Source organism: Muscardinus avellanarius (assembly GCF_963383645.1).
Source record: "Muscardinus avellanarius genome assembly, chromosome: 18".
Taxonomy (NCBI): Eukaryota; Metazoa; Chordata; class Mammalia; order Rodentia; family Gliridae; genus Muscardinus; species Muscardinus avellanarius.
Window position 1 is genome coordinate 25,374,954 of NC_137804.1, and position 24,525 is coordinate 25,399,478.

Here is a 24,525-nt window from a genome sequence, read left to right on the forward strand (position 1 = left end):
CACCCTGTTTCAAAATAAAGAATAAAAAATACAGCTGGGGGTATAGCTTGGAGGTAGAATGCCCCTGGGTTCCATTCCCAGTACCACAAAAAAGGGGGGGGGGGGCAGGCTTCAAATGCCTGGTATTGGACATGGAGGAGCTCACTGATAACAACAACAACAAAAAAGCCAGATTAAATTATTTCTATTCATTTTTCACTGTATATAAATGTTAAATGTAGAAGGGTTTCCAGGAACCCCAGTACCAGCAAAAAAAAAAAAAAAAAAAAAAAAGCAAAACTAAGCCACGTATGGTACTCAGGCCTGTAATCCCAAGAGGCATTAAACTTGGGAGGCAGAGACAAGAGGGTTGTAGGTTTGGGCCAGCCTCAGCAACTTAGCAAGACCTGCAGCAACTTAGTGAGACCCTGTTTCAAAATTAAAAAAATAAAGGGCTGAGAGTGCAGCTCAGAGGTAGAATGCCCTTGGGTTCAATTCTCATTTTAAAAAAAAATTCACAAAACTAGCTAACATGAAGTTTTTATTTTTTAATCAAACTGTGTGTGCTTATAAGCAAATGGTAAGTTATATGTACGTCAATATACAAATAGATATTTAGTATACACATGCACTTTTATCAGATAAATTACATAATTCTAAAGTTAATTTCATCCACTTCTCTCAGCCTTCTAGATGTATATACTTCTAAAGGTATATACACATTTTTATAAAATTCAAAACAAATTAGAACACAAACTCCCAATAGAAGAAGTTGGTAAGTGCTATAATGAGCTACAAAGAGTACATGGGATGAATATTTATTACTATTAAAATTACAGGCCTAAGCTGGAACATACAATAAGCTGCTCCTTTAAATTAGAAGAATTTCTTTAAGTAGGACCGAACAGTATATATACAACATATCTAGGATAATTATTAAAGTCTCTTCTCTTTGCAACAAGAAAAGTCACTAGTGATGAATTGGTTTGCTTCTGTAACCAGTAAGTGTCAATATTTTTTTCACTTTAGCTATTGTGGAATTGCAGTAGGGAAAAATATAATTAGTGTTATAACAGATTAAACAATCATTTGAAATTATTTGGAGAAATAAAGTTCAGAGTATATCAAATATTTCATACAAAAAAGACTGTACAAAAATCATAGACTTTATTATACAATAAAAAATCTTCTTCTAACATATTTCCTGAAGCCTTGTCAGCAAATACCTATTTTGACAGAATTGAAAAATAAGTTCTCTGCCCTACATGTATACCATGATCACGTAAAATTGCATTCTTCAATTCTAAAGGAAAATGTTGCATGGTTTTAAATTTTACACTGCATGATTAATATTATCAGTGAAATAAGAATTAACCAATTCACGTACATTTCAAAATGACCAAATATACAAAGCAATTCTGAACATTAGTTATAATTTAATACTCAGCTCTCATATTACCTAAAGTAAATTATTTATGAGTGCAGCCACAAGAGATGTTAAAAGCAATATATGGTTCCAGTTTCAAATCTTTGTGTAATTAATATAGAACAAAATAAAACTCACAAAAGAAAAGTAAACCAAATTTGCTAAAAATAAAATTAAGGACTTTCTTGTTACAATTGGTATGTTTAAATATTTAAAGTATAGTTTGAATGTTAGGAGTTTGTCATCAAAACCAACTTTAATATTTTCATTTTATTCGGGTGATAGGTTCTGTAATGCGCTAGCTCTAAGGGTCTGTCCAGCATTAATAAAGTAAAATGTTAATACCGAGTTAGCTCAGAATGAACTTAAGTGCCTTGACCACACAAAACTTTAGATTATTAGGATATTTGCACATCCTATTGTCTTTTTTCCAAGTATAATTAAAACAGCTTTATTACCCCTCGATTGTGGAACCTGAGAATTCTTTGGAAATTAAACAAAATAATCATGACAAACATGGCAAAAACTAGACTAGCTGTAAGGGACTCTGTTCAGACGACAGTTCCAGGCCCTACGTAGCAAGGTTTCAAAACTTTTTCTTTTCTTTAGCTTTTCTTTTCTTTCTTTTTTATTTTTATTTTTTTGTGGTACTGGGTTAAACCTAGAGGCATTCTACCTCTGAGCCCCATTCCCAGCCCTATTTTCATTTTTTATTTTGAAACGGAGTTGCAGAGGGCCTCACTAAGTAGCTGAGGCTGGCCATGAATCTGGGATCCTCCCATTTCAGCTTCCCAAGCACTGGGATTACAGGCATGTGCCACACACCTGGCAAGTTTTCAAAACTTTATGTGGATGCAGGAATTTAACTGATTTCTATCTATAAACTTCATTAACCAGTTATAAAAGTACTGTTCATATAGATAGGTGAACAATAGCAGAATTAGGCTTAATTCCTTTTTTAAAAATTTTTTTAATTTTTAGAAAGCACTCATTGTAAATTGGTGTTGGAGAAAATATATCCCCACATATAATCCAGATATCATCACCAAAGCATCCCAGAGAAAGATGAGATTTAGGAGAAGGATACAACGCAGTAAGATTAGCTTGAACCTTAGGAAGAAGCCTATGGGCAGTCTTCTTTTTTTTTTTTTTTTGCAGTTGGGAATTGAACCCAAGTGTGTTCTCTACTACTGAGCTACATCCCCAGTCCATTTTGTTTTTGAGATAGGGTCTTGCTAAATTGCCCAGGCTGGCTTCAAACCCACAATTTTTATACCTCAGCATCTTGAGTCACTGGGATTACAGGTATACACACCACCTCACCCAGCCCATGGGTGACCTTCTTTAAACAAAAAAGAGAGCTTATTAAAATGGAATCATCTAAAAATTGTTAAACCTACTCATGACTATTTTTTTTTTTTTTTTGTGGTACTGAAGGTGGAACCCCGGGGCTTTTCTACCTCCAGGCTATACTCCCAGACCTATTTTTATACTTTATTTGGAAACAGGGTCTCACTAAGTTGCTGAGAGCCTCACTCAGTAGCTGAGGCTGGCTTTGAACCTGTGCGGTCCTCCTGTCTCAACCAAGCGCTGGGATTACAAGCATGCGCCACCATGCCCAGCTCCCACTCATGACTTCTACTTGGCATTGGAATGCATTTTGATCCAGACCCATGGACATGGACGTATTATTGTGAAAATTCCTATGAAACAAGACTTACAAGGAACTACAAGTCTGTCCAGCATCTCTAAGTCTACCAGTACCCTTAATTCTAGCCCAGAGTGCTAACAAAGGCAGCACTTTGCTGCCTACCATTCAAAGGGCCAGCCAACTAAAACCGCCTCCTAATGATGCCTACCTACCTTATAGGGCAACAGATTTCATGTGAACTAAGTGAGGTGACATCTTATATAAAGGACTTAATGAAAAAAAAAGCTTACCAATCTCAAACTAGTCTTAAAAACAGGACTTGCTGTAACTAATCAAGTACTGACCACAAAAGAAATTTCAACTTCAACAAAAGGAACGATGCACTACTGTGAAAACATTCCCTTTAGTAGGCACAGGAGAAACTTTTAATCAAAAAAGTATTCCACAAATTTCTACTAGTCTACTATATGTTTTGGTAACATAAGGCTTCAAAGAGTATTAAATAACTGTTATTCCCATTTGGCACATGGATAAAAATAATATCATGAAACAATATATAATTACCTATCCCATTCCTACAGAAAACAATGTACATAACACAGTGTGAAACAACTGAGCTATACTTTGAGAATTAAACAGATGTCATATCTAATTCAAAACTAAGAAGAGGAAAACTACACAAGGGTTTGAAAAAGGGCTTTTTCCCTTGTAAAATTAGCCCTAGTGGCTAACTTATTAAATTTGTATATATGCTACTATGTAAAATATTTTACCCAATATATTTAACTTGTTTATCTATACAGTTTTTCATGTGGGACACATGAACATAATTTCTATAAGCCATTTTTAAAATACAAATAAAGAAAAAAGAAATCAATTTTTGACAGAGAAGATAGGCATTGTTAAACTAATGTTAATTTAATTTTGGTACCAGACTAAAATCCTTCCTTGGTCACTTTTCCGATGCTATACCAGGCATTTTTCTCAACCTTTTATGGAATTAGACCTTTTACTCATTTGAAAAGTAGAAGTATTTACAATAGTTAGTGCAAATTATTCTATGCTCATAAATTCATTATTTGCCTTTCTGGATATAAAGTGGTGATTCAGTGCTTTATCAAAACACGGGATTATGAAAATACGGGGCTTATCAGTCTGAAATTTAAAAGATTACATTTTCTAAAGTAAGCTCTGGGAATTTTTACTTTAAGCAGTAAACATAATTGTTATAGACCTTTTGAAATGTCATTTGATTATCAGTAAAAATTATTTCACATAATGCAGAAAATACAATGTTATCATCCTGTAACAATATCTTTACATGTCAATTCTAATCTAAAATGTACTTGAACAACAAAATTCTTTTAATGAATTCCAAAATCTTACTTGTCTTTACTGCTCTGCAGCAATTATTGTAGTTCCGACCTGAGAACTAAGAATATGATAATAAAATGCTGAAGGTTATATCAATTTTGAACCAAAGACACTTAGGCTTCTTCCCTACTGGCATCAGGTGTAGTACATCACAAAAATGAAAGCAATCCAAGAAAGTGCCGTGAAGTCAGCAGCCCCACCTGCCACAACTGAAAACCCCAAGTCTAAAACCTCTGCTGTAATGATTTTATACAAACTCTATTGCACATTTTATATTGTTAAAATATTTGCAAACTTGTAGAATTCCCTGTAGAAAGGGTTTTAATGTACTCAGTTGCACACTTCTTCACTACCAGCAAAATATTTGGACATGGGAGGTTCATGAGTATCTGAACCTAAAGAATAAATTATTTCTCATGGGCTAAGCCAATTACAGCACAAGATTTAAAAAGTTCACAATGTGAAGGGGACAGTGCTTCACTAAGTATAATTCCTCAGCCATCTACTTCAGAGAAATAAGGAGGTTTTGTTTAGAGAAGTGGAATTTAATGTTAATGCATAGTATATTATTATTTTTAAGAAAAGAAACCTAAGTCATCAAGTTCAATTATATTTTTTAAGTGAAGCTAAAACAATAAGTAAATATAAAGCTTAGTTGCCTCCTTGATATTTCAACATAGTTGTTACCTTGTGCCATTTCACCACAGAAATTGTCAAATTCCAAGGGGAGAAATCAATCAAAAAGTAAAGATAAGTTTATGCTTCTGACTCTCTCTTCTTTCCTTCTTCTCCCAAATCACTCTCTTCTGATTGGCTACTGCTAAGGACAACAAATTGCCCCTCACTACTGGCTTGATTTGGTCTACTGGAAGCAGCTATCAAGCGACTTTGTTCTTCCAAGTCCTAGTGGAAAAGACAGAAAAGAAACTACATTAACTGCCTGGAAATGGAAAACTTTGCAGTTAAAAACCCATACTTGAGAACCACTTCAGTCCTTCTGTCAGAGACATGCATGTATGATTCTGCCAACCTGATAAAAAGAAAGGCTAATTCCCAACCGATGTGACGCCAAAGTGAATTTTGGCACCATTCTAGGAATCCTATAAAAGCCAACAAACTAAAATCTCTGGTTTTCTTCTTTTTTTTTCCTAGCCAGTAATCAAACTCAGGCTATCATCATGTCTCACTATACACTACAAGAGTAATCTCAATTTGAGTGAAAGCTACATAAAAGATCACCCCACACCCCGCGCCTTCCTCCTCTCCAGACCTATTCTCCATCCTAATCGACTTCATCCTGCTAAATCAGGCATCACCTTCCTTCAGTCAAGCCTATGAGGGAAGCACGACTTCAGTGGCACCTCTGCCGTTCCCCCTTCTCTGTCCATACATCAGGCGCACTACCACTCCTCAGTGATCTACTCTCATCAAGTGTCCTGCAGCTGTCGCCTCCTTCCCATTCCCACTGTCAATCTTACAAACTCATGGATTACCTAATCAATATTTTACTCTGAAAACTGTAGCTTGACAATATTCTTTTGTGGGCTTTATCCCCAGTACTGAAAAGTTTTAAAAGTATCCTTTTGGAAAATTAATTGACACTCCTAGCAACATTTAAATTTTATTAATAATTAGAAGGCAATATAGCTTTCAGTGATAGCAATTAAGTCTATAAAGCCTCTCAAAAGAACCACTTTGACAGACATAACCCTCACTAGAATATGAAAGTTTTGCTGTTTGCTTTTAACAATAAGTCATGAAACATATCCTATCAGATAAATAGCAGAATTCAAATGTTATCCTTTTCTGCTATGCTATGAATGATCGGTAATGAAGTATCAAGGAGAAACAGGCCTTCATTTGGAAATTCAAATCTGAAAGTCACAGTGGTGAATTAAGTATTCACAAACCCGGCATAGAGAGAATATCCAGATCTTAGGACCGCATACCTTTTCAATCTGTTTTTGTTTACTGAGTTCTTTCTGTTGCTTCTCTTTTACTCTCTCTATTTCTTTTTGTTTTTCTGATGCCCTACGATCCTGAAGAACAGATGAATAAAACTAATGAGTTAAATATGAAATAACTTTAAATTTTAGACATTTCAGTATGATCTTTGTGATTTTTAAGCTTTAAAAAAATTTGTACGTAGGAAAGCATACCAATAGCGTTTCATTTATCCAGTTCTATGCTGTATGAGCACTCGCACCCATTGTTAGCCTTACTTAGCAAAATCATTTCATTTACTTGCTGATATGAAAGTTTATACTACTCTAGTTAACATTCTTGAAAAAATCAAGCATCTCTTGAATTCTTACCAGTTCAGCATGCAAAGCTATCTGTTTTGCCAGTCCAACAGAATCACAGATCTAAAAAGGAAAAAAGAGCATGAAACACTCAGTTCTCACATCAAAGCAGAAATTTCTAGTACCCAAATAGCTGATATAACTAGTTTTATAACTCAATACAGTGCTTCAAATAAAAGCTGACTTAAGGGTGGCTCCAGTCTCAAAGCAAGCCTTTGAATGTTTTCTTTAGAGACCGAGTCGCCTTCTTCATGTGCCTCATTTCTCACTATCTCACATCAATCATGAGATAGGACAGCCTGCAAAGACAGGAGGAGGAAGCTGCTGAAGACGCCTTAAAAGGACTGCTTATGTCAGTATGTTGTATTCCCAGGATAGGTTACGAAGGGTAGAAAACTGAACCAGCCATCAATGGCCAAGACGACACAGGTGTGAGCCTCAGAAGGCCCAACCCATTCATGGTGGGTCTCTCCAGAGCAACGTGCTTTGCTCAAGCAACTTCCAAAGATCTTAGTAAAAACTCGGACTATGAAATGTATTTCACAATAGAACTTAATGTTACCTTTTCTCCCTCATTGTTTGATTCAAATATGTAGCAGACTGATGATAGACTACTTTCACTTCTTCCTCCTGATGTCCGGAGAACAAATCCAAAAAGCCGCTTATTTTCCTGGTGTGTAGCATACAAAACTACATAGGGTAATGGAAACTAGCATAGAAAACACCGAGGTCAGTATGAAATCTATCAACTCACAGCAGTAGCACGCATATATGACAAACTCATACTAGGTTCTAAAAAATACCCTAAATAAGATCTTAAAGACAAATTTTTAACATACGGATAATCTAAGAAGACATAATGACTATTTGTTTTTGGATTACCAAGGAAAGCAAGAGGATGCTGACTACTGAGTTTTATTAGTTACTGACACTTTTTTTTTTTTTTTTTTTTTTTGCAGTACTGGGGATGGAACTCAGGGGCATTCCACCTCTAAGCTACACCCCCAGCCCTATTTTTCTTTATTTTGAAACAGGGTCTCACTGAGTTGCAAAGGGCATCACTAAGTAGCTGAGTCTGTTCACGAACCCGGATCCTCCTGTCTCAGCCTCCCAAATGCTGAGATTACAAGCATGTGCCACCACGCCTGGCTTATTGACACATTTTATAAAATCAAATCCAATAATAAAAAGTCATTTGATGATTAAATAATACATGCAGCTATTTCAAAACAGGTATTAAAATAAATTCAATTGTGTACCTTTTAACTCCTACTATTAATTTCTTCGGTGTACGATATGTTTCCTAACACTTAAGAATCATACCATATTTTGTTGTTTCTTCTAAGTTATATAGAATGTCCAATTATAACTTTTTGGAGATAGCGATTGGCTCTACAACAGCCTAAAGACCAACTATAATTACTACTATCATACATGAATATACAGAATCAGAATAATTATCAAGTTACAAGATGTGTACATGCCTGAAGGTATTTAACTCACCGTAAGCCTTGTAACTTGTGTCTGTGGGTCAATTAGCCTACAATAATAATTTGGAAAATAAATTTTTATTAGGCTGAAATCATATAATAAAAATGTTTCCCACAGATTATTTTAAAGAAGGTTTACTACTTACTTTAAACAGTCACAAGTGACTAATAAATGTGATTCTGTCATACGAAAGATGTTATGAATAGCCCGAGCAGCTAAGATTTGGCGCATTGTTTCATAAACAATGTCTGGATGGTCATCTGATTTCACTTCCATAGAACCAAGGAATCGTACGATAAATAACTGATGAAGAATAGAATCTAAAACAGAACAGGGTACATTATGTTTTTTTAAACCTTACATTTCTTTTCCAAAAGAATAAAATATACTGCCTGCTTTTAGGTTTTCTAAGGGAAAATTCAACCTGATAAAAGCATTTAGAAATAACTTTTAAATGCAGTATTCAAGGTATAGGAAAATTAAGGTCTCAGATTGAAAAAGTAGAAGGTAATGTGGTTCAACCATGTGGTTCTGGGTAAAAACAATTCCTTGTACTATTCTTAGAGCTTTTCTGTAAGTTTGAAATTATATATATATAAAATAATAGCTACTGGAAAATGAGAAAAAAGTTACTCAGGACCAGAAATATCAGCTGTTCAGAAAAACTTAAAGGCTAGCCTATGCATTGAGAGTGACTATGAGGTAAAAAGTACATGTTATTCTCTAATGTTTTCTGAATAACATCATAAGTCAGATTAAGTTTAACTGTGTTAAGATACTATGCGTAAATAAAAAGTTTATAAAGTTAAAAAAAACCCCAGCATAACAAAGTTGGTCATGATGGTGCACACTTGTAATCCAGTTTACTGAGAAACAATTCTTAAATATAAGAATATTTCACATCTCTTCTACCTTCAGTATCAGATTTTGTACTTCCTCCAGATTCTCCAAATGGATTTGTACGCCTGAAAAGTTTAGAAAAAGGTATGAACAATAGAAAAGCCATGCACCACATAGAAGAAATCTAATCAATGAAACCAGAGTTAAAAACTAAAACTCTGTACATATATTTTAAAAAGTTCTAAAATGCCCATCCTGTTAGGGAACGATACTAATGATCAAATTACTGCATGATTTCTGTCCTCACACAGTTAAAAGGCTGAACTCAGTGATGCTACATTTTGGAAGACATACATGGCTTGGAAATTCAGACTCATTCATACATAAAAAATTCAACATTATAATAAACTATCCTGCAAAATTTCTTAAATTTAAATAAGCTAACACAGAGGAACATTAACTATTATCTTAGATGTTTGAGAAAAATGCCAGGGATTTCTTAAGACTACAAAAGCCTCTATCTATCTATCTATCTGTCTGTCTGTCTGTCTGCCTATCTATCTATCTATCTATCTATCTATTTTTGCAGTAATGAGGAATGAACTCGGGGGCATATTACCTCTGAGCTATATCCCCAGCCTGATTTTATTCTTTATTTTGAAACAGGGTCTCACTAAGTTGCAGAGGGCCTCAATAAGTAGCTGAGGCTGGCTGCAAACTTGGATCCTCCTGTCTCAGCCTTCCAAGTACTGGGAATACAAGAGTGGGCCAACAAGCCCAGCTGCCTCTTTTTTACTTTTGGTGCTGGGAATTGAACCCAGAACCATTCTATTTTTGAGTTAAGGGTCTCACTAAGTTCTTGCTGAGGCTAGTCTTGAACCTGTGATCCTCCTGACTCAACCTCCTAAATACTGAGATTATAGTGTGTGCCTTGCCTGGAAAAAGACTTTTTAAAATGTTCTCTGGCCGGGCGTGGTGGCGCATACTTGTAATCCCCGCGCTTGGGAGGCAGAGACAGGAGGATCGCGCAGGTTCAAAGCCAGCTGTGCGCGCTGGCTTAGGAAACTCTGTTTCCAAATAAAAATGTCAAAATAGGTCTAGGAGCGTAGCCCGGAGGTAGAAGGGCTTCCAGGAACCCCAGCAGTACCACCAAAAAAAAAAAAGTTCTCTGCCGGACATGGTGGCGCACGCTTGTAATCCCAGCATTTGGGAGGCTGAGACAAGAGGACTTCAGTTCCCAAACAGCCTTGGCTACTTAGTGAGGCCCTCTGCAACTTAGTGAGACCCTGTTTCAAAATAGAAATAAAAAATAGGGTTGAAAGTGTCACTTAGAGGTAGAATGCCACTGTACGGCAAAATTGAAAAAAAAAAAAGTTCTCTAAATATATGTTGCAAGTTAACTATAATGATGTGAACTTTAATGTAGAGATACAGCTTGATGGTAGAGTTCTTGCCTAGTATGCTCAGGGCCCTAGGTTTGATCTCTGGAACTATTAAAAAAAAAAAAGAACAAACAAAAAACAACCCTGTGTTTCTTAAGATGTAAGCAAAATTGCAAGAAGAAAAGTGACTAGAGATAGACGATATCTCTCTTTCCTTAGTGTGCTTGGCTTATTGCACATTCACAATACAGGGGAAAATACAATTCAAAGTAAGTTTTGAAAGCAAAAAGCTAAATAGTTCTAAAATGATACTGGCACTAAGATAAAAGAAATTAATCTCTTTAAGTCATTACTGGACTATTATATCAAACACTAAGTATATTTCTATGATCGAATGTAAATGACTTGTCACAGCCATTCATATCCAAGTTAATACCAGTCTATTTACGTGCCCAACATACTTAAATGATTTGCTCCATAAGTTATGTTTCCTTGTCCATAGTCAGAGACACAGTCCTCCTTGTACAAACAAGATGACTCAGTAGTAATTCATAGACGTGATCATGTTTTAGTACCTTCCTAAAGATCTTTTCCTGATAAAAATATTTTCTAACAAACCTAATGCATAAGTATTACCCTTAAGAACTTTTAAAATATGTCACAGCCAGAGATGGTGGCACATGCCTATAATCCAAGTATTGGGGAGGCTGAGACAGGACGATTTCAAGTTCAAGCACAGCCTCGGCAACTTAGTGAAACCCTGTTTTGAACTAAAAAATAAAATAGGGCTAGGGGTGTAGCTCAGGTAGAATGTCCCTGGATTCAAACCCTAGTATCAAATAAATAAATTAATTAAAATAAAAATAGTGCTATGACCTAATGATAGAGCTATCAACTTTCTCTTATAGTTATAAGACCAAATGTCCAAGGAGGAAACCTAATAAGCAATTCAGATGCAACATTTTTAGAATTAAATTAACTCCTTTAAATTGAGGCAGGAGACAAGGCCTGTATGTTCTTAAAATTAAAATTTAAACTATTAAAATCATGTTAGGTAATTTAAAAAAGCAAAACAAAGCCAGGCAGAGCGGCCCGCACCTATAATCACAGTACTTGGGAATCTCAGACAGAAGGATTGCAGGTTTGAGGCCTGTCTACAGTAACTTGGCAGGACCCATAAAATAAATATAAAATACAGATGGGAATATACCTCACAGGCAGAGAAAGACATGCACACACACCACACCACCACACCACCACCACAGCTGATGTACATATGTGAGAGATGACTCTCAGGTGTCTAAATACGCAGACCATAGCACTACGTCTCTCTGATGCATCACCTACCTGCCTCCCTGACCAGAGGCTTTTGCCTGGCCGGGCTGATCTTCACACACTGGAGATATTATGTCAAACTGTATTGGGGTGTCTGGAGCAACAAGTGAATCTAGAGAGAGGGCAGCCAAATTCGTGGACTCAGATCCTAAGGATCCTGAACTGCTGGTCCGAGCTGTTGGTGGCCGAGATTGTCTAAGCACAAAGAAAAGCAAGAAGTCACCGCATTTAGTTTTTTCTTTTGGAAGTTGAACACTTTACAAACTATAGCCAAAGAAAATTGCATTTTAAGTCAATGAGAAAAGAAAGCAAGTTTCAGTAAAAACACACACTTATTTAAAAACAGATTTATTTCCAATTATTAGACTAAAAGCCATAAATCACCTCAATCTAAAGAATTAGTTGGACACACTAAGAAACTATGAAATCATCATTTGTTTAACATTCCTACTGGTACATTTACCATTCTGAAAAGACACTTTCTCTGTTGTTAAGGGAACTCTTTGGCATTAATGTAAGCAGTACTACTAAAGTCAAAGTGCTAACACTTTAAATAGCCCACATAGTTCTTAAAATAACATCCATTGTGCTAACTCACCCTGCTGGCCGCAGGCTCTCATGCCTCTGCTGGAAGGAAGGGGAAGGAGTGACTGCTTCCAGAGCTGACTGATTTACTCGAGCTGCAGTTTCCTATTGTAATTTTTTTTTTTTTTTAAAAAGACTAATATTAATAATGTAAGAAACCAAAAGTTCAAATATAACTCTGAACTGTCAGAATGTTTCAGTTACACTTAAAATACAAACTAGAGACATTAAAGTAGTTCTACATTCTATCTTTACAATTAAGGAATATATAATTTCACAACATTATAATCTTGTTTCCTTTTCCTATAATCTAGAAATTTATGATTGTTTTTCTACTAACATACATAATGAGAAAATATTTTCTTCTACAATATTTTAACTACTAGATATTTAGGATTAAAGTCTGCACTGTTAGAACCTAACACAGTGTCTGGCACAGTAGACATTCAATACATTTGGGGAGTAAAAAAATTTAGAAGGAATAGGAAATATTCACAAAATATAAAAGTTATTATTTTATAACTTTGCTAGTAAGGTTTTCATAATTTTCCAGAATGTATTTACACTCAGAAATATCTAACATATTTATCAATTTATAAAGTTATTGTGAATATTTTCAAAACTTTAAAGTTAAAAAACATTATTTTTTTGTGTGTATGGTACTGTGTACTGAACCCAAGGGTACTCAACCTCTGCATCACATCCCTAGCCCTTTTTATTTTCAAGACTGAGTCTAAGTGTCCATGGCCTCAAACTTGTGCTCCTCCTGCCTCAGTTCCCCAAGTCACTGGGATTCCAGGAGTTTGCCACCTTGCCTGGCATGCAATGATTTTCTAAGATTAAACTCCTGAATTTATTATAAAACTAAAAAAAAAAATTACTCTTATTCTGAAGGTCATGAGATTTTTGTTCCTTTGGTTCAAACTTCTTCCTGGGCATCTGTGTGTCCTGACTAGCACCTCAGAATTATTTGCATAAAAGCAGAACTCTACTTCTTTTCCAAATTTTTCTTTTCTCCCCTGGATTTGAAACCTAGAAGTTATTTTTATTAATTTCCTTCATCCTTACATCAGTTACTAACTAGTCTAGATCCTCCCACCTAATTCACCATTATATCAATGTATAAGATTTTTAAGAGTAAGGCTTCCCAGCTGAAATCCTTCCTCAACCAGTATTGTCAGCCCTGTGTTCAAGACTGGCAGATTTAGACAGCTCCTGTCTTAGGACCACTATGCAGTATACACACTTGGTACCTTCCAGTTTTTGGTAGCTCATGATTCCACCTGAACATTTCAACTACCTCTACCACTATCTCTACACTGGGGAGCGCATCAAATTTTATATCCTTCTTACTAAAATAAAATTTGTAAAACTATTTCAGGGACTATTGCAATGACTTCTCTTATTCTCAAAATAGAAATCCCAGCTCAAGTTTCCATTTCCATCGTCTCTACAGAACTTTTCCTAAAACTGAAGGTGTGGACCAAACTTAACAGTCAAAACGTAAGCCTCTAGTTGGTCATCATGTGTTGAATCTCAATCCATTCTATTTGAAATGCTACTTAAGGTTTTAGTTTTGTCTCACTATAGAGAGAGGCTACAGAGGGCAGAATCTGTGGCCTCTTTTTTTCTACATTTTCCTACTCAACAAAGAGCTAAATAGTCAATATCCAGTAACTATTTATTAGTTTCACTGACACCTGAAATAAATTGTTCTTAGATACTCATACAGCATATATTAAAGCTACAGATTCAAAATCAAATTAAAAGATTATAAAACTTGAGAAATTATGACCCAATTAATAAAAACCATGTAAGTGACAGAATTATTCAATTTGCTAGACATTTATAACATAAAACAAAAATATTACCTCTGGATTTTCACTTAAGTATATTTGTTTAGATATATTGTTTATTGTACAAATCCACTGCAAGAGGAAAAAACAGAAAAATATGATTAATAATACTGCTTTCAAAAAGCTTTTCTTCTAAAGAAAAATGTTCAATATGCAATTGAAACACAAGTTTCATTACAGGTAACCAATAATATTCCTTACAAGAAAACATTGTGGATTGGTAGGTGTAGCTCACTAGTAGAGCATATGTTTAGCATGTGAGGCCCTAGGTTAAATCCAAGTACCAAAACAAAAGAACACTTTGCTATAAACAAAATATAAGACTATACTCAAAATAAACATGAATATAAGAGATCACTCAGTTGGTTTGTTATTTTAAAGATCTTTTTATTTCACAGATGGAAATAAAAAGTATGATAATCCTGTTAAATTGTAATCTAATAGTCTATATCTTTTTATATTACGTCCCTTCTCCTTAATTCCCACCAAACAATACAGTCTAAGCCAGGCGTGGTGGCACACGCTTGTAATCCCAGCATTCAGGAGGCTGAGACTGGAGAATCGCAGTTTGCGGCCGCCTCAGCTACTTACACACTCTGGAACTTGGTGAGAACCTGCTTCAAAATAAAAAAAACAGAAAAAAATAGGGCAGGGGGTGGTTCAGAGGTCGAATGCCCTTGGGTTTCATCCTCAGGCTCACACACACACACACACACACAAAAAAAGTCTGAACTTAAGACACAATAATTAGCCGGGCGTGGTGGTGCACGCTTGCAATCACTGCGCTTGGGAGGCGGAGACAGGAGGATCGCACAGGTTCGAAGCCAGTCTCTGGTTTAAGAGACCCTGTTTCCAAATAAAAATATTTTTAAAAAGGTCTGGGAGTATAGCCTGGAGAAGGGTTCCATCACCAGTACCACAAAAAAAAAAAGAAAAAAAAAAAAGACACCATAATTAACACCAATCCAAACAAAAGAATTACAGAGAAACATCTTAGTGGTAAATATATTTTAAGTACTTCCCTTCTCCCAGCATGGAAGATATTCTGTGTTGCACATCTTCTGATTCACTCTCAAGGAACCCTGTGCCTGAAAGGGCTGAAAGGGCTCTCTAATATTTTCTTGGTAAACCATACAGAGAGCAGAGACATTTGCCTGTACTCCTCATAGACCAAATGCAAGCTTTAATATGAACTTTTTTTCCAGGAGAAGTAAAAGTAGAGCTACAAAATTTCCAACTATGTCTTTTACTAACAATTAAAATACTAAATAAAGTCTCAAAAATCAAGCTTTGGTATATTTTCATGGATGAATATTTCTCAAAACAAAGTTGGCAGGCCTTACCTTCCATACATGGTATACTAGAAGTAAAAATGGAGCCAAAACTAAAAGGCTTGTAAGGAAGAACAAAGACTCCCAGATTTTTGTTTTTCTGTCTTTCATTTCCCCAAGATTTTAAGTTTTAGTTGCTTCTTGCTGTGTCCTATCTGCTGCCACTATGTTCTTACTGCAGTAAATAGTGTCTCAAGGGTTGGTGAGAGAAGAGAACAAATAAAACTACCACCTCATGATGCTAACAGCCTGCCAGAAGACAAGCGCCACAAAGGTCGAGCTCTTGAGCCTTTCAGATCAGAGCGATGATCTTTAAGGTTGCTTCCAACTATGAAATTCGGTGAGAAACTTGTTGCTTGAGAACAAAAGGTTTTTAAAAATGAGATTTTAATTAACTAGAATTTTGTAAAATATAGTTTTGTCCTAAAATTTTTTGTGTGTCTCTGTGGTACTGGGTATAAGAACCCAGGGGCATTCTACCTCTGGGTTCCACTCCCAGCCTTATTTTTTATTCTTTATTTTGAAACTAGGTATTACTAGGTTACAGAGAGCCTCATAAGTTCCTGAGGCTGGCTGTGAACCTGTGATCTTCCTGCCTCAGCCTCCCAAGTACTAGGATTATAAGCATGCATCACCATGCCCAGCTTCAAAAAATATTTTTAAATGCTGCTAAAGAAATAACTAGAGCTGGGTGTGGTGACACACACACTTGTAATCCCAGTATTTGGGAGGCTGAGACAGAAGGATTGCAGGTTCAAGACCAACCTCAGCTACTTAGTTAGGCCCTCCACAATTTAGCGAGACCCTTTTTCAAAATAAAGAATAAAAATATGTCTGGGAATGTAGCTCCAAGGTAGAATTCCCTTGGGTACCATTTCCAGTGCCAAAAAAAGAAAAATGAAAAGAAATTGACTAAATAAAAATTTACCTCTTCATGGTCTTTTTTACTGTCTGCTTGTAAAATTGAAGACCTGGAGAAAAAGAGAAAAAGTTTCAGTCTCAACATTTTTTTTTTTTTAATGTGGTATTGGGGATTGAACCCAGTGGCATCTACCTCCAAGCTATACCTGCAGCCCTATTTTATTTTTTTATTTTTTGGAAACAGGGTCTCCCTAGGTTAATGAGAGTCTCACTATTTGCTCAGGCTATCAAACCTGCAATCCTCCCAAGTACTAGGATTACAAGGGTGTACCACCATACCCAACTCACTTCAATTTTTTTTTTTTTTTTTTGTGGTACTGGGGTGGAACCCAGGAGCTTTCTACCTCCGGGCTATACTCCCAGACCTATTTTCTATTTTATTTGGAAACAGGGTCTCACTAAGTTGCTGAGAGCCTCACTAAGTAGCTGAGGCTGGCTTTGAACCTGCACAATCCACCTGTCTCAGCCTCCCAAGCGTAGGGATTACAAGTGTGCGCCACCATGCCCGGCTCTCACCTCAACTTTTTTAAAAGAAAATACAACCCACACCATTTTAGAAAAATGGAAGTACCAGAGACATTAGGACTAAGATTTTAGTGACTGATTTGGGCTGTCTCCACCAAGATAGAATATTTCCAAAATGGAAATTGGTGCTGGCCCTCAAAAGATCAACAATGAAAGTACACTTGAGACAAGCACAGTGGTGCGCACTTGTAACCCCACTAGAAAAATGCTAACTTCATTACTGGCAGGAGAAACTGACTAAATATGACTAAATCAAAACTTCAATATGTGAATCACTAACATAACAATATTTGGCCATTCTATGATACTAATATTTTAAAAGTTAGGGAAAAATAATTTTTACTAGTTTCCTATTACACCAGAAATGGGAAATCATGTTAAGCATTAGCAAAAAATAAAATTAAAATATATTAGTACTGATAATAAAAATATTAACATTTTGGTAAATTTTTTTTTTATTCTAGGGATTGAACCCAGAGGCAGTCTACCTTTGAGCTATACCCCCAGACCCATTTTATTTATTTGGAAACAGGGTCTCACTAGGTTGATGAGAATCTCACTACTTGCTAAGGCTGTTCTCAAACCTGTAATCTTCCTTTCTTGGCCTCCCTAGCACTGGGGTTACAGGCGTGCATTACCATGCCCAGAACAATTTGGTAATTTTGATAAATGAATAAAAGAACTCCTAATCTAGTGTGATAACTATCACATAATATTGGTATTTGTTCTGTTTGTAGAAGGCATTTGAAATTAACAACCATTCAGATAAAAGATAGTGAACCATAATATATTTCTAAGGAGTGAAGTTTGAACTTATTTATTTTCATAATATTTCAATGTGCAAAAGTATAAGAAGAAAATTACTTTCAGAGAACCCAGAGTTTGCTCCTAAACATTAATAAAGTCCAAAGGTCAAAAATCAGTAATTAAGAGGGGGAGAAATCACAGCTAACCTAAACATTCATCATTTGAAAAATGTTTAAATTATTAAGTCTTTAAAAAGATTATAATGCTTCCATTATGAAATGTTTTTAATAAGTGGCTACAGATCCAAGTTATATATACAGTACTACTTCAACTATTTAAAAAATGTAGTCAGTTTAAGAACTGGAAGGCAACAAATAAAAAGTTAATTATTGCCTCTGGTTCTTTTCATATTCCTTTTTGTATTTTTCTATGCTTTCAATATTGTGTCCTAAACACTCTAGATTCTCATTTAATGGAAAGATAGAATTGTTTAAAGGGGCACCATAAACATTAATAGACAAAATAATCTAATCAGAAGTATATGATACTTAAAAAAACACTATTATTAGCACCTTTTATACGCTGGGCATGTTCTATACGCTAAATTTCTATTCCTCACAACAATTTACAGAATAGAAATTATAGCTCTCCTCTCCCTACATTTTACATGTATTAAAGTGGAAATCAGGACAGTTAGGTAGTTTGTCTAAGTTCAGAGAGTCAGTAATGGATCCAAACATTGAACTTTATGACCCCACAGTTGAAATCCTTTAACTTGTGCTATTTTTTTCCATACAATGCAGGATTTTCAGTGACCAGTCATAACATTAACTCACAGGTCTTTACCATTTGATCTTGCCTCAACAATCTCAAAATATTAAGAAATAATTTAACCAAGTCAAAAAATAAAATTCACTCATTCCTGTAAAATAAAAAGCAAATTATCTTAGCTGAGCTGTAATCCCAGCTACTCAGGAGGCCGAGGCAGAAGGATCACAAGTCTGAGGCCAGCCTTGGCAACTTCGTGAGAGTCTGTCTGAAAATAAAAAATGAAAAGGGATAGGGATATAGTTCAGTGGTAAAAGTGCTGCTGGATTCACTCCCCAGGACCATTAAAAAATAATAATAAAAAGCACATTTTCTTTAAGATATGGTAAGTCTGAAATGACTACTACATTTCTGAACAAAAGGAACTACCATGCATTTCAACAGTTTAAAATACAGATTTTATTCAGAGAAGAAAAAAAATACTAACTTTTTTCCGTCAAAAGAGGTAATCTGAAAACAGTATCGCCTGTCTTCACAGTCCACAGCCATCACTGAACAGTTGTCAATGTCCATGGCCAGGCCTCCTGCGACATCTCCACGGGCTTGACTCATTAAGTTTCCACCCTGCGTGAAGTAGAACTGTCTATCCCAGGTAGATGACACCAAGCCTGTTTTACTAAATAAATAAAGTATATTCAGGGTGTATTCATTTCGAGTCACCCCTCCATGCCAGTCTGGTATGGAGCTGTATTTCTATTTTCTGTATTTCTATCTTTCTAATAAACTTCTTTAAATCTTCAAAAAAAAAAGAAAGTATATTCACATTTTAATAATGGCACACTTAAAATTACCTTATCAATAGCCAGATATAAAATAAAGAATGTTACAAAGAGCCACCTTGCAAAAGAGGCATCAAAGTGCAAAGAAAATATAAATATCAGTTTTTCCGTCTCTAAAATGAATTTATGTATGTTGACTCACTTGTATGGATATATGTACACTTTTCAAAACACAGCTGGAAATTATCAAACTATAGCTCTTATAACAATGCTCCATAAAGTATAAGTTATGTTTTAATATTCCAAGGTAATAAATTCAAAACAAATTAATTTTATTCCTACAATTAACCTATTTTATCCAATCTTCACATAGAAACTAAAATTTCACTTGATATTGTAATTTGACATAAAGTGTGGTCAATATGATGATTTTTTAAACTTAAGTTGTTTTCACATCTCTTATAAATTATTCATTAAGTAGCTAGGTGGAATTTTACTTTGAAAAGCATTCATCCATCCCATTTGTCAACAAGCAACATAAATAAAAATACTCTACAAAGTTCAATCTTTAGTAAAATCAAAATACTATGGTAGCCAATATCAATGATATACTCATCTGGTATTACCTTACAATATTTACAACGTATGGAAATAACAATAGTTTTCTTACTTTCTAGCATTAAGATATCCAGCCTTTCGGGTTAAATTTCGATTGACAGGAAATTTGGTGGGGTCAGGGTCAGGCACATATAAAGGGTCACTGGCTACTTCCAAATCCTCTATTGTCTGCTGCATGATCTCTACGTCACTGTCCATCTCCCTGCGAACACTAATACAGAGAACAGATTATTTACAACCAGCTACCACTACCAAATATCTCCTTACGATTTTTTTTTTTTTTTTTTTTTTTGCGGTTCTGGGGATGGAACCCAGGAGCATTCTACCTCTGAGTGACACCCCCAGTCCTATTTTTTATTCTTTATTTTGAAATAGGGTCTCACTGAGTTGCAAAGGGCCTCACTAAGTAGCTAAGGCTGGCCGCAAACCATGATCCTCCTGTCTCAGCCTCCCAAATGCTGGGATTACAAGCATGTGCCACCATGCCCAGCCTTACCAATCACATTTACCTATATATTTGTTTTGTACATATATAATGTGTATGTGTATGTGTGTGTGTGTGTGTGTGTGTGTGTGTGTGTATATATATATATATATATGTACACACATTTTTTTTTTTTTTTTGGGTGGTGGAACCCAGAGGCTTTCTACCTCCAGGCTACACTCCCAGACCTATTTTTATATTTTATTTGGAAAAAGGGTCTCACTAAGTTGCTGAGAGCCTCACTAAGTAGCTGAGGCTGACTTTGAACTTGTGCAATCCTCCTGTCTCAGCCTCCCAAGCGTGGGGATTAAAAGTGTACATCACTGCCGGGCGTGGTGGCGCACGCTTGTAATCCCCACGCTTGGGAGCAGAAACAGGAGGATCGCGCAGGTTCGAAGCCAGCCATGTGCGCTGGCTTAGGAGACCCTGTTTCCAAAATGAAAATGTAAAAATAGGTCTGGGAGTGTAGCCCAGAGGTAGAAAGGCTTCCAGGAACCCCAGTACCACCAAAAAAAAAAAAAGAAAAAAAAAGTGTGCATCACTACGCCCAACTTGTACATACCTTTGAATGCTTCTTGAACAACTTTACATTTCAAATTTCAAATGAAAGTTACATATTTTGAAAACAATATTAAAATTAAAAAACTAATGAAGCCACCAGGTGTGACCCAAGCCTGAAATCCCAGTACTTGGGAAACAGAATTAGAAGGATCGCAGGTTTGAGGCATCATGCAATAATTTAGTATGAGACCCTGTTTAAAAAAAAAAAAAAACCAGGGCTGGGGGTGTGGTTCAGAGGTAGAATGTCACTGAGTTCAATTCCCAGTATTACATTAAAAAACACAAACACAGCCAGGTGTGGTGGCACACACTTGTAATCCCAGCATCTGGGAGGCTGAGACAGGAGGATTGTGGTTCACAGACAGCCTCAGCTACTTAATGAAGCCCTTTCCAACTCAGTGAGACCTTATTTCAAAATAAAGAATAAGAAATAGGGGGTGTAGCTCAGAGGTAGACTACCCCTGGGTTCCACCCCCAGTACCTCAAAAAAAAAAAAAAAAAAAAAAAAAAAAAAAAAAAAAGCACAAACACATAAAACAAACCCAATGGAGTTAACACTGAATGCCTACCTGTGGAGGAATTTTCAAACTATTCTGTCCTGTACAACACCCAACCGGACATCCCTGTAATCCCAGTGCTTGGGGGGCTGAGACAAGAGGATGGCAGGTTCGAGGACAGCCTTAGCCAACTAGTGAGACCATTTACAAATAAGAAATAAAATCGAGCTGGAAGTATAGTTCAGAGTTAGAATGCCTCACGTTCAATCTCCAGTACCACCAAAACAAAAACAAAAACAAAACATTCATTTTCCAAGGCTGGGTGCATAGCTCAGTGGAAGAGTACTTGCATAGCATGCATGAAGCCCTAGATTTGATCCCCGGCATGGCAAATAAGAAATTCATTTCATCTACCTCCATACCTCAGGCTGATCACATTACTCCTCAGACTTTTGAACCTGACTGGAATACTACTTTCTTTCTCTAACCTCTCATGGTTTGGAAAATAAGAGTTATTTAGTAATATCCCAAGCAACTCCCATCATCTGGAGATTAATTTCACTTATGGACAATTACTATTATGAGTCTGTTTCATTTAGACATAAGCTGGCTCTGTATCATTAAAATTGACATCAAATTAGATACTGCTATGAAACTCGCATCTACGCATGAGGGAAAGGTGATGAGAAACTAAGCAGTGCCCACGGCGGTGAACACTGGTGCGCAGGCGAGCCCGCCCGCCGGCCCTCAGTCACAAATGCTTTTAAATTATGGCATTCAGCTATGAATTTACATCATTCCATTTTCAACTTTAAGGAAAATACTCACTTCTGTACGCTCGTGCCAATGTTAGCTAAAAATTCTTCCAGCTGTTCGTTGAGATTTTCAGAACCCATCTTAAAGAAACTTATCTGGAATAGAAGAGTGAAGGGTTGAACAACATAAAAACATACACACAAAACAATACTTAAATCATATAAACAATCTCCAACATATGTGATTAAAGTAAAATATCTTTTTATTTTTACTTTTTTAATATTTTGTGGTACGGGGCATTGAACCCAAAGGCAGCCTACCTCTGAGCTATATCCTTAGCCCTTTTTGGATCTTTTTGTTTTGAAACAGGGTCTATAGTTGCTCAGAGTCTCACTGAACTGCTGAGGGTGGCCTCAAACATGCGATTCTCCAGTCTCAGCCTCCCAAGTGCTAGGCTAATGGGCACGCACAACGCCTGGCCTTTTATGTTTTGTAACTGAACAAAACAGATGTACACTAAACAATTTATAAAAATTGGAAAATATATTTTAAAGCATTTTCAAATAAATCATAGATAAACTATTTTTTCAGTACAAAATAAGTTTTAAATTTGAATAAGTACTTTTTTTGTATGTATGTGATGTAGAGATTGAACCCAGAGGCATTCTACCACTGAGCTACACCTCCAGTGCCATTTTATATTTAATTTGACATAGAAGCTCATTGAGTTGCTAATGCTGGCCCCAAGCCTGTGACCTCCTGTCCTAACCTCCCAGTGCTGGATTGATCACAGGCCTGAGGCACCGCCTGGCTTCATGATCGTACAAACCCATGCCTGGCTTCATGATCGTACGTACACTTACACATGCAGGACTGTCCAAATTCCTTTGGACTTTATTCTCCAAACCCAATTTCCTAGTCTCTTTTTTCTTTGAGCACTGGAGCGCTCACTTATGATTTTTACTCGGGAAGTATTCAGAGGAACATGGGCCAAAGTCTAACTTGATCCTCCTTTGAGCCCCACCATGAAGCAGCATTGAGTGACTCTGAATTCATTCAGCTTCTGCTTCCCAGCTACAGTGGACAAAGCTAAATATGATGTAAGTGGCTTCACTTAAACTAAAACATTTGAAATCATCATTTGCAACATTCTCCCCCAAGTTTTTAAAAATAATATACTGACATGTTTTTCCTTTATGGTGCTGGGTTTGAACCCAGGGCCATTCTACCTGAGCTATACCCCCAGCCCTACTTTTTAAAATTTATTATTTGCTTGTTTGTTTGTTTATTCATTGGTTATACTGGGGGTGGAATCAGGGGCTTTTCTACCTCCGGGCTACACTCCCAAGACCTGTTTTATACTTTATTTGGAAACAGGGTCCCACTAAGTTGCTGAGAGTCTCACTAAGTAGCTGAGGCTGGCTTCGAACCTGTGCGATCCTCCTGTCTCAGCCTCCCAAGAGCTGGGATTAGAAGCATGTGCCACCACGCTCAGCTCCAGCCCTACTTTTTATTTTAAAACAGGGCCTAAGTTGCTGAGATTGGCCATGAACCTGTGATCCTTCCTGTTCCAGCCTCCCCAGTTCTGGGATTACACACCTGGCTACTGACGACATTTAAAAAAGCACTTCTTAAAACCCAGCACAAAACAAAGTACAGTATTTACCTGAGCTTGCATGTATCCAAGTAGAGGTTCTAATAATGCTATTTTCTTCTTGTACTGAAGGGTATTTAATGCACAAAAATAATGCATCATGGTCTGGTGTTGTTTCTTTCTGGATGTATACACATCTTCTGTTACTTCATACTTCACCTTTGAATTAAAAGTTTAAAATATTATTTCCTTATAATTGAATTATCTTCAGTGGTAGCTATGGGGAAGAGCCTACAAAGGAAAATGGTGTATCACTAGCAACTGAACCTAACTGTCAGTTTTCTGATCTTAGCAATCTTTCAATCCTGATCTTCCTATTTAACTACCAACCACATCATTTACTAAATGCATATTTGCATATAAATAAGAATGTAAATAGCTAATCTGGCCAACAAAGTCTACCGTGTGGAGAAAAGGCAGAGAGTGGTTTGTTACTAACTCGGCCATTAGTCTTCAACCTCCATCAGTTCACAGCATCTATTCTCCTCTCCTGGTTCTCCCTTCCACTCTTCCTCACTTCCACTTGCTTATCTTCCTTCACACATACTTAAAATATATGTGCTCCCTTAGGTTATTTTATTCAGATAACAAATATTTATTGAATACTTGTTATATGCATTAGGCTCTTCTCTCTTCTTCTAAGAATACCAGTCATTCAATGG

General features: G+C 36.3%; 1 protein-coding gene across 1 annotated transcript in view; it reads right to left on the reverse strand.

The window, feature by feature from the left end:
* Positions 1-5,186: 5,186 nt before the first annotated feature.
* APPL1 (adaptor protein, phosphotyrosine interacting with PH domain and leucine zipper 1) overlaps positions 5,187-24,525 on the reverse strand; it is a gene marked incomplete at both ends in the record, with an annotated part of 35,484 nt that continues 16,145 nt past the window's right edge. The window contains 15 exons of the mRNA XM_080715996.1: positions 5,187-5,333; positions 6,380-6,469; positions 6,746-6,796; positions 7,296-7,442; positions 8,237-8,273; positions 8,370-8,544; positions 9,137-9,189; positions 11,794-11,976; positions 12,380-12,471; positions 14,238-14,294; positions 16,482-16,524; positions 19,002-19,190; positions 19,964-20,122; positions 22,282-22,364; positions 23,876-24,022. Coding sequence (XP_080572122.1) covers positions 5,187-5,333; positions 6,380-6,469; positions 6,746-6,796; positions 7,296-7,442; positions 8,237-8,273; positions 8,370-8,544; positions 9,137-9,189; positions 11,794-11,976; positions 12,380-12,471; positions 14,238-14,294; positions 16,482-16,524; positions 19,002-19,190; positions 19,964-20,122; positions 22,282-22,364; positions 23,876-24,022 — 1,653 coding nt within the window. The remainder of the gene's footprint in view (positions 5,334-6,379; positions 6,470-6,745; positions 6,797-7,295; positions 7,443-8,236; positions 8,274-8,369; positions 8,545-9,136; positions 9,190-11,793; positions 11,977-12,379; positions 12,472-14,237; positions 14,295-16,481; positions 16,525-19,001; positions 19,191-19,963; positions 20,123-22,281; positions 22,365-23,875; positions 24,023-24,525) is intronic.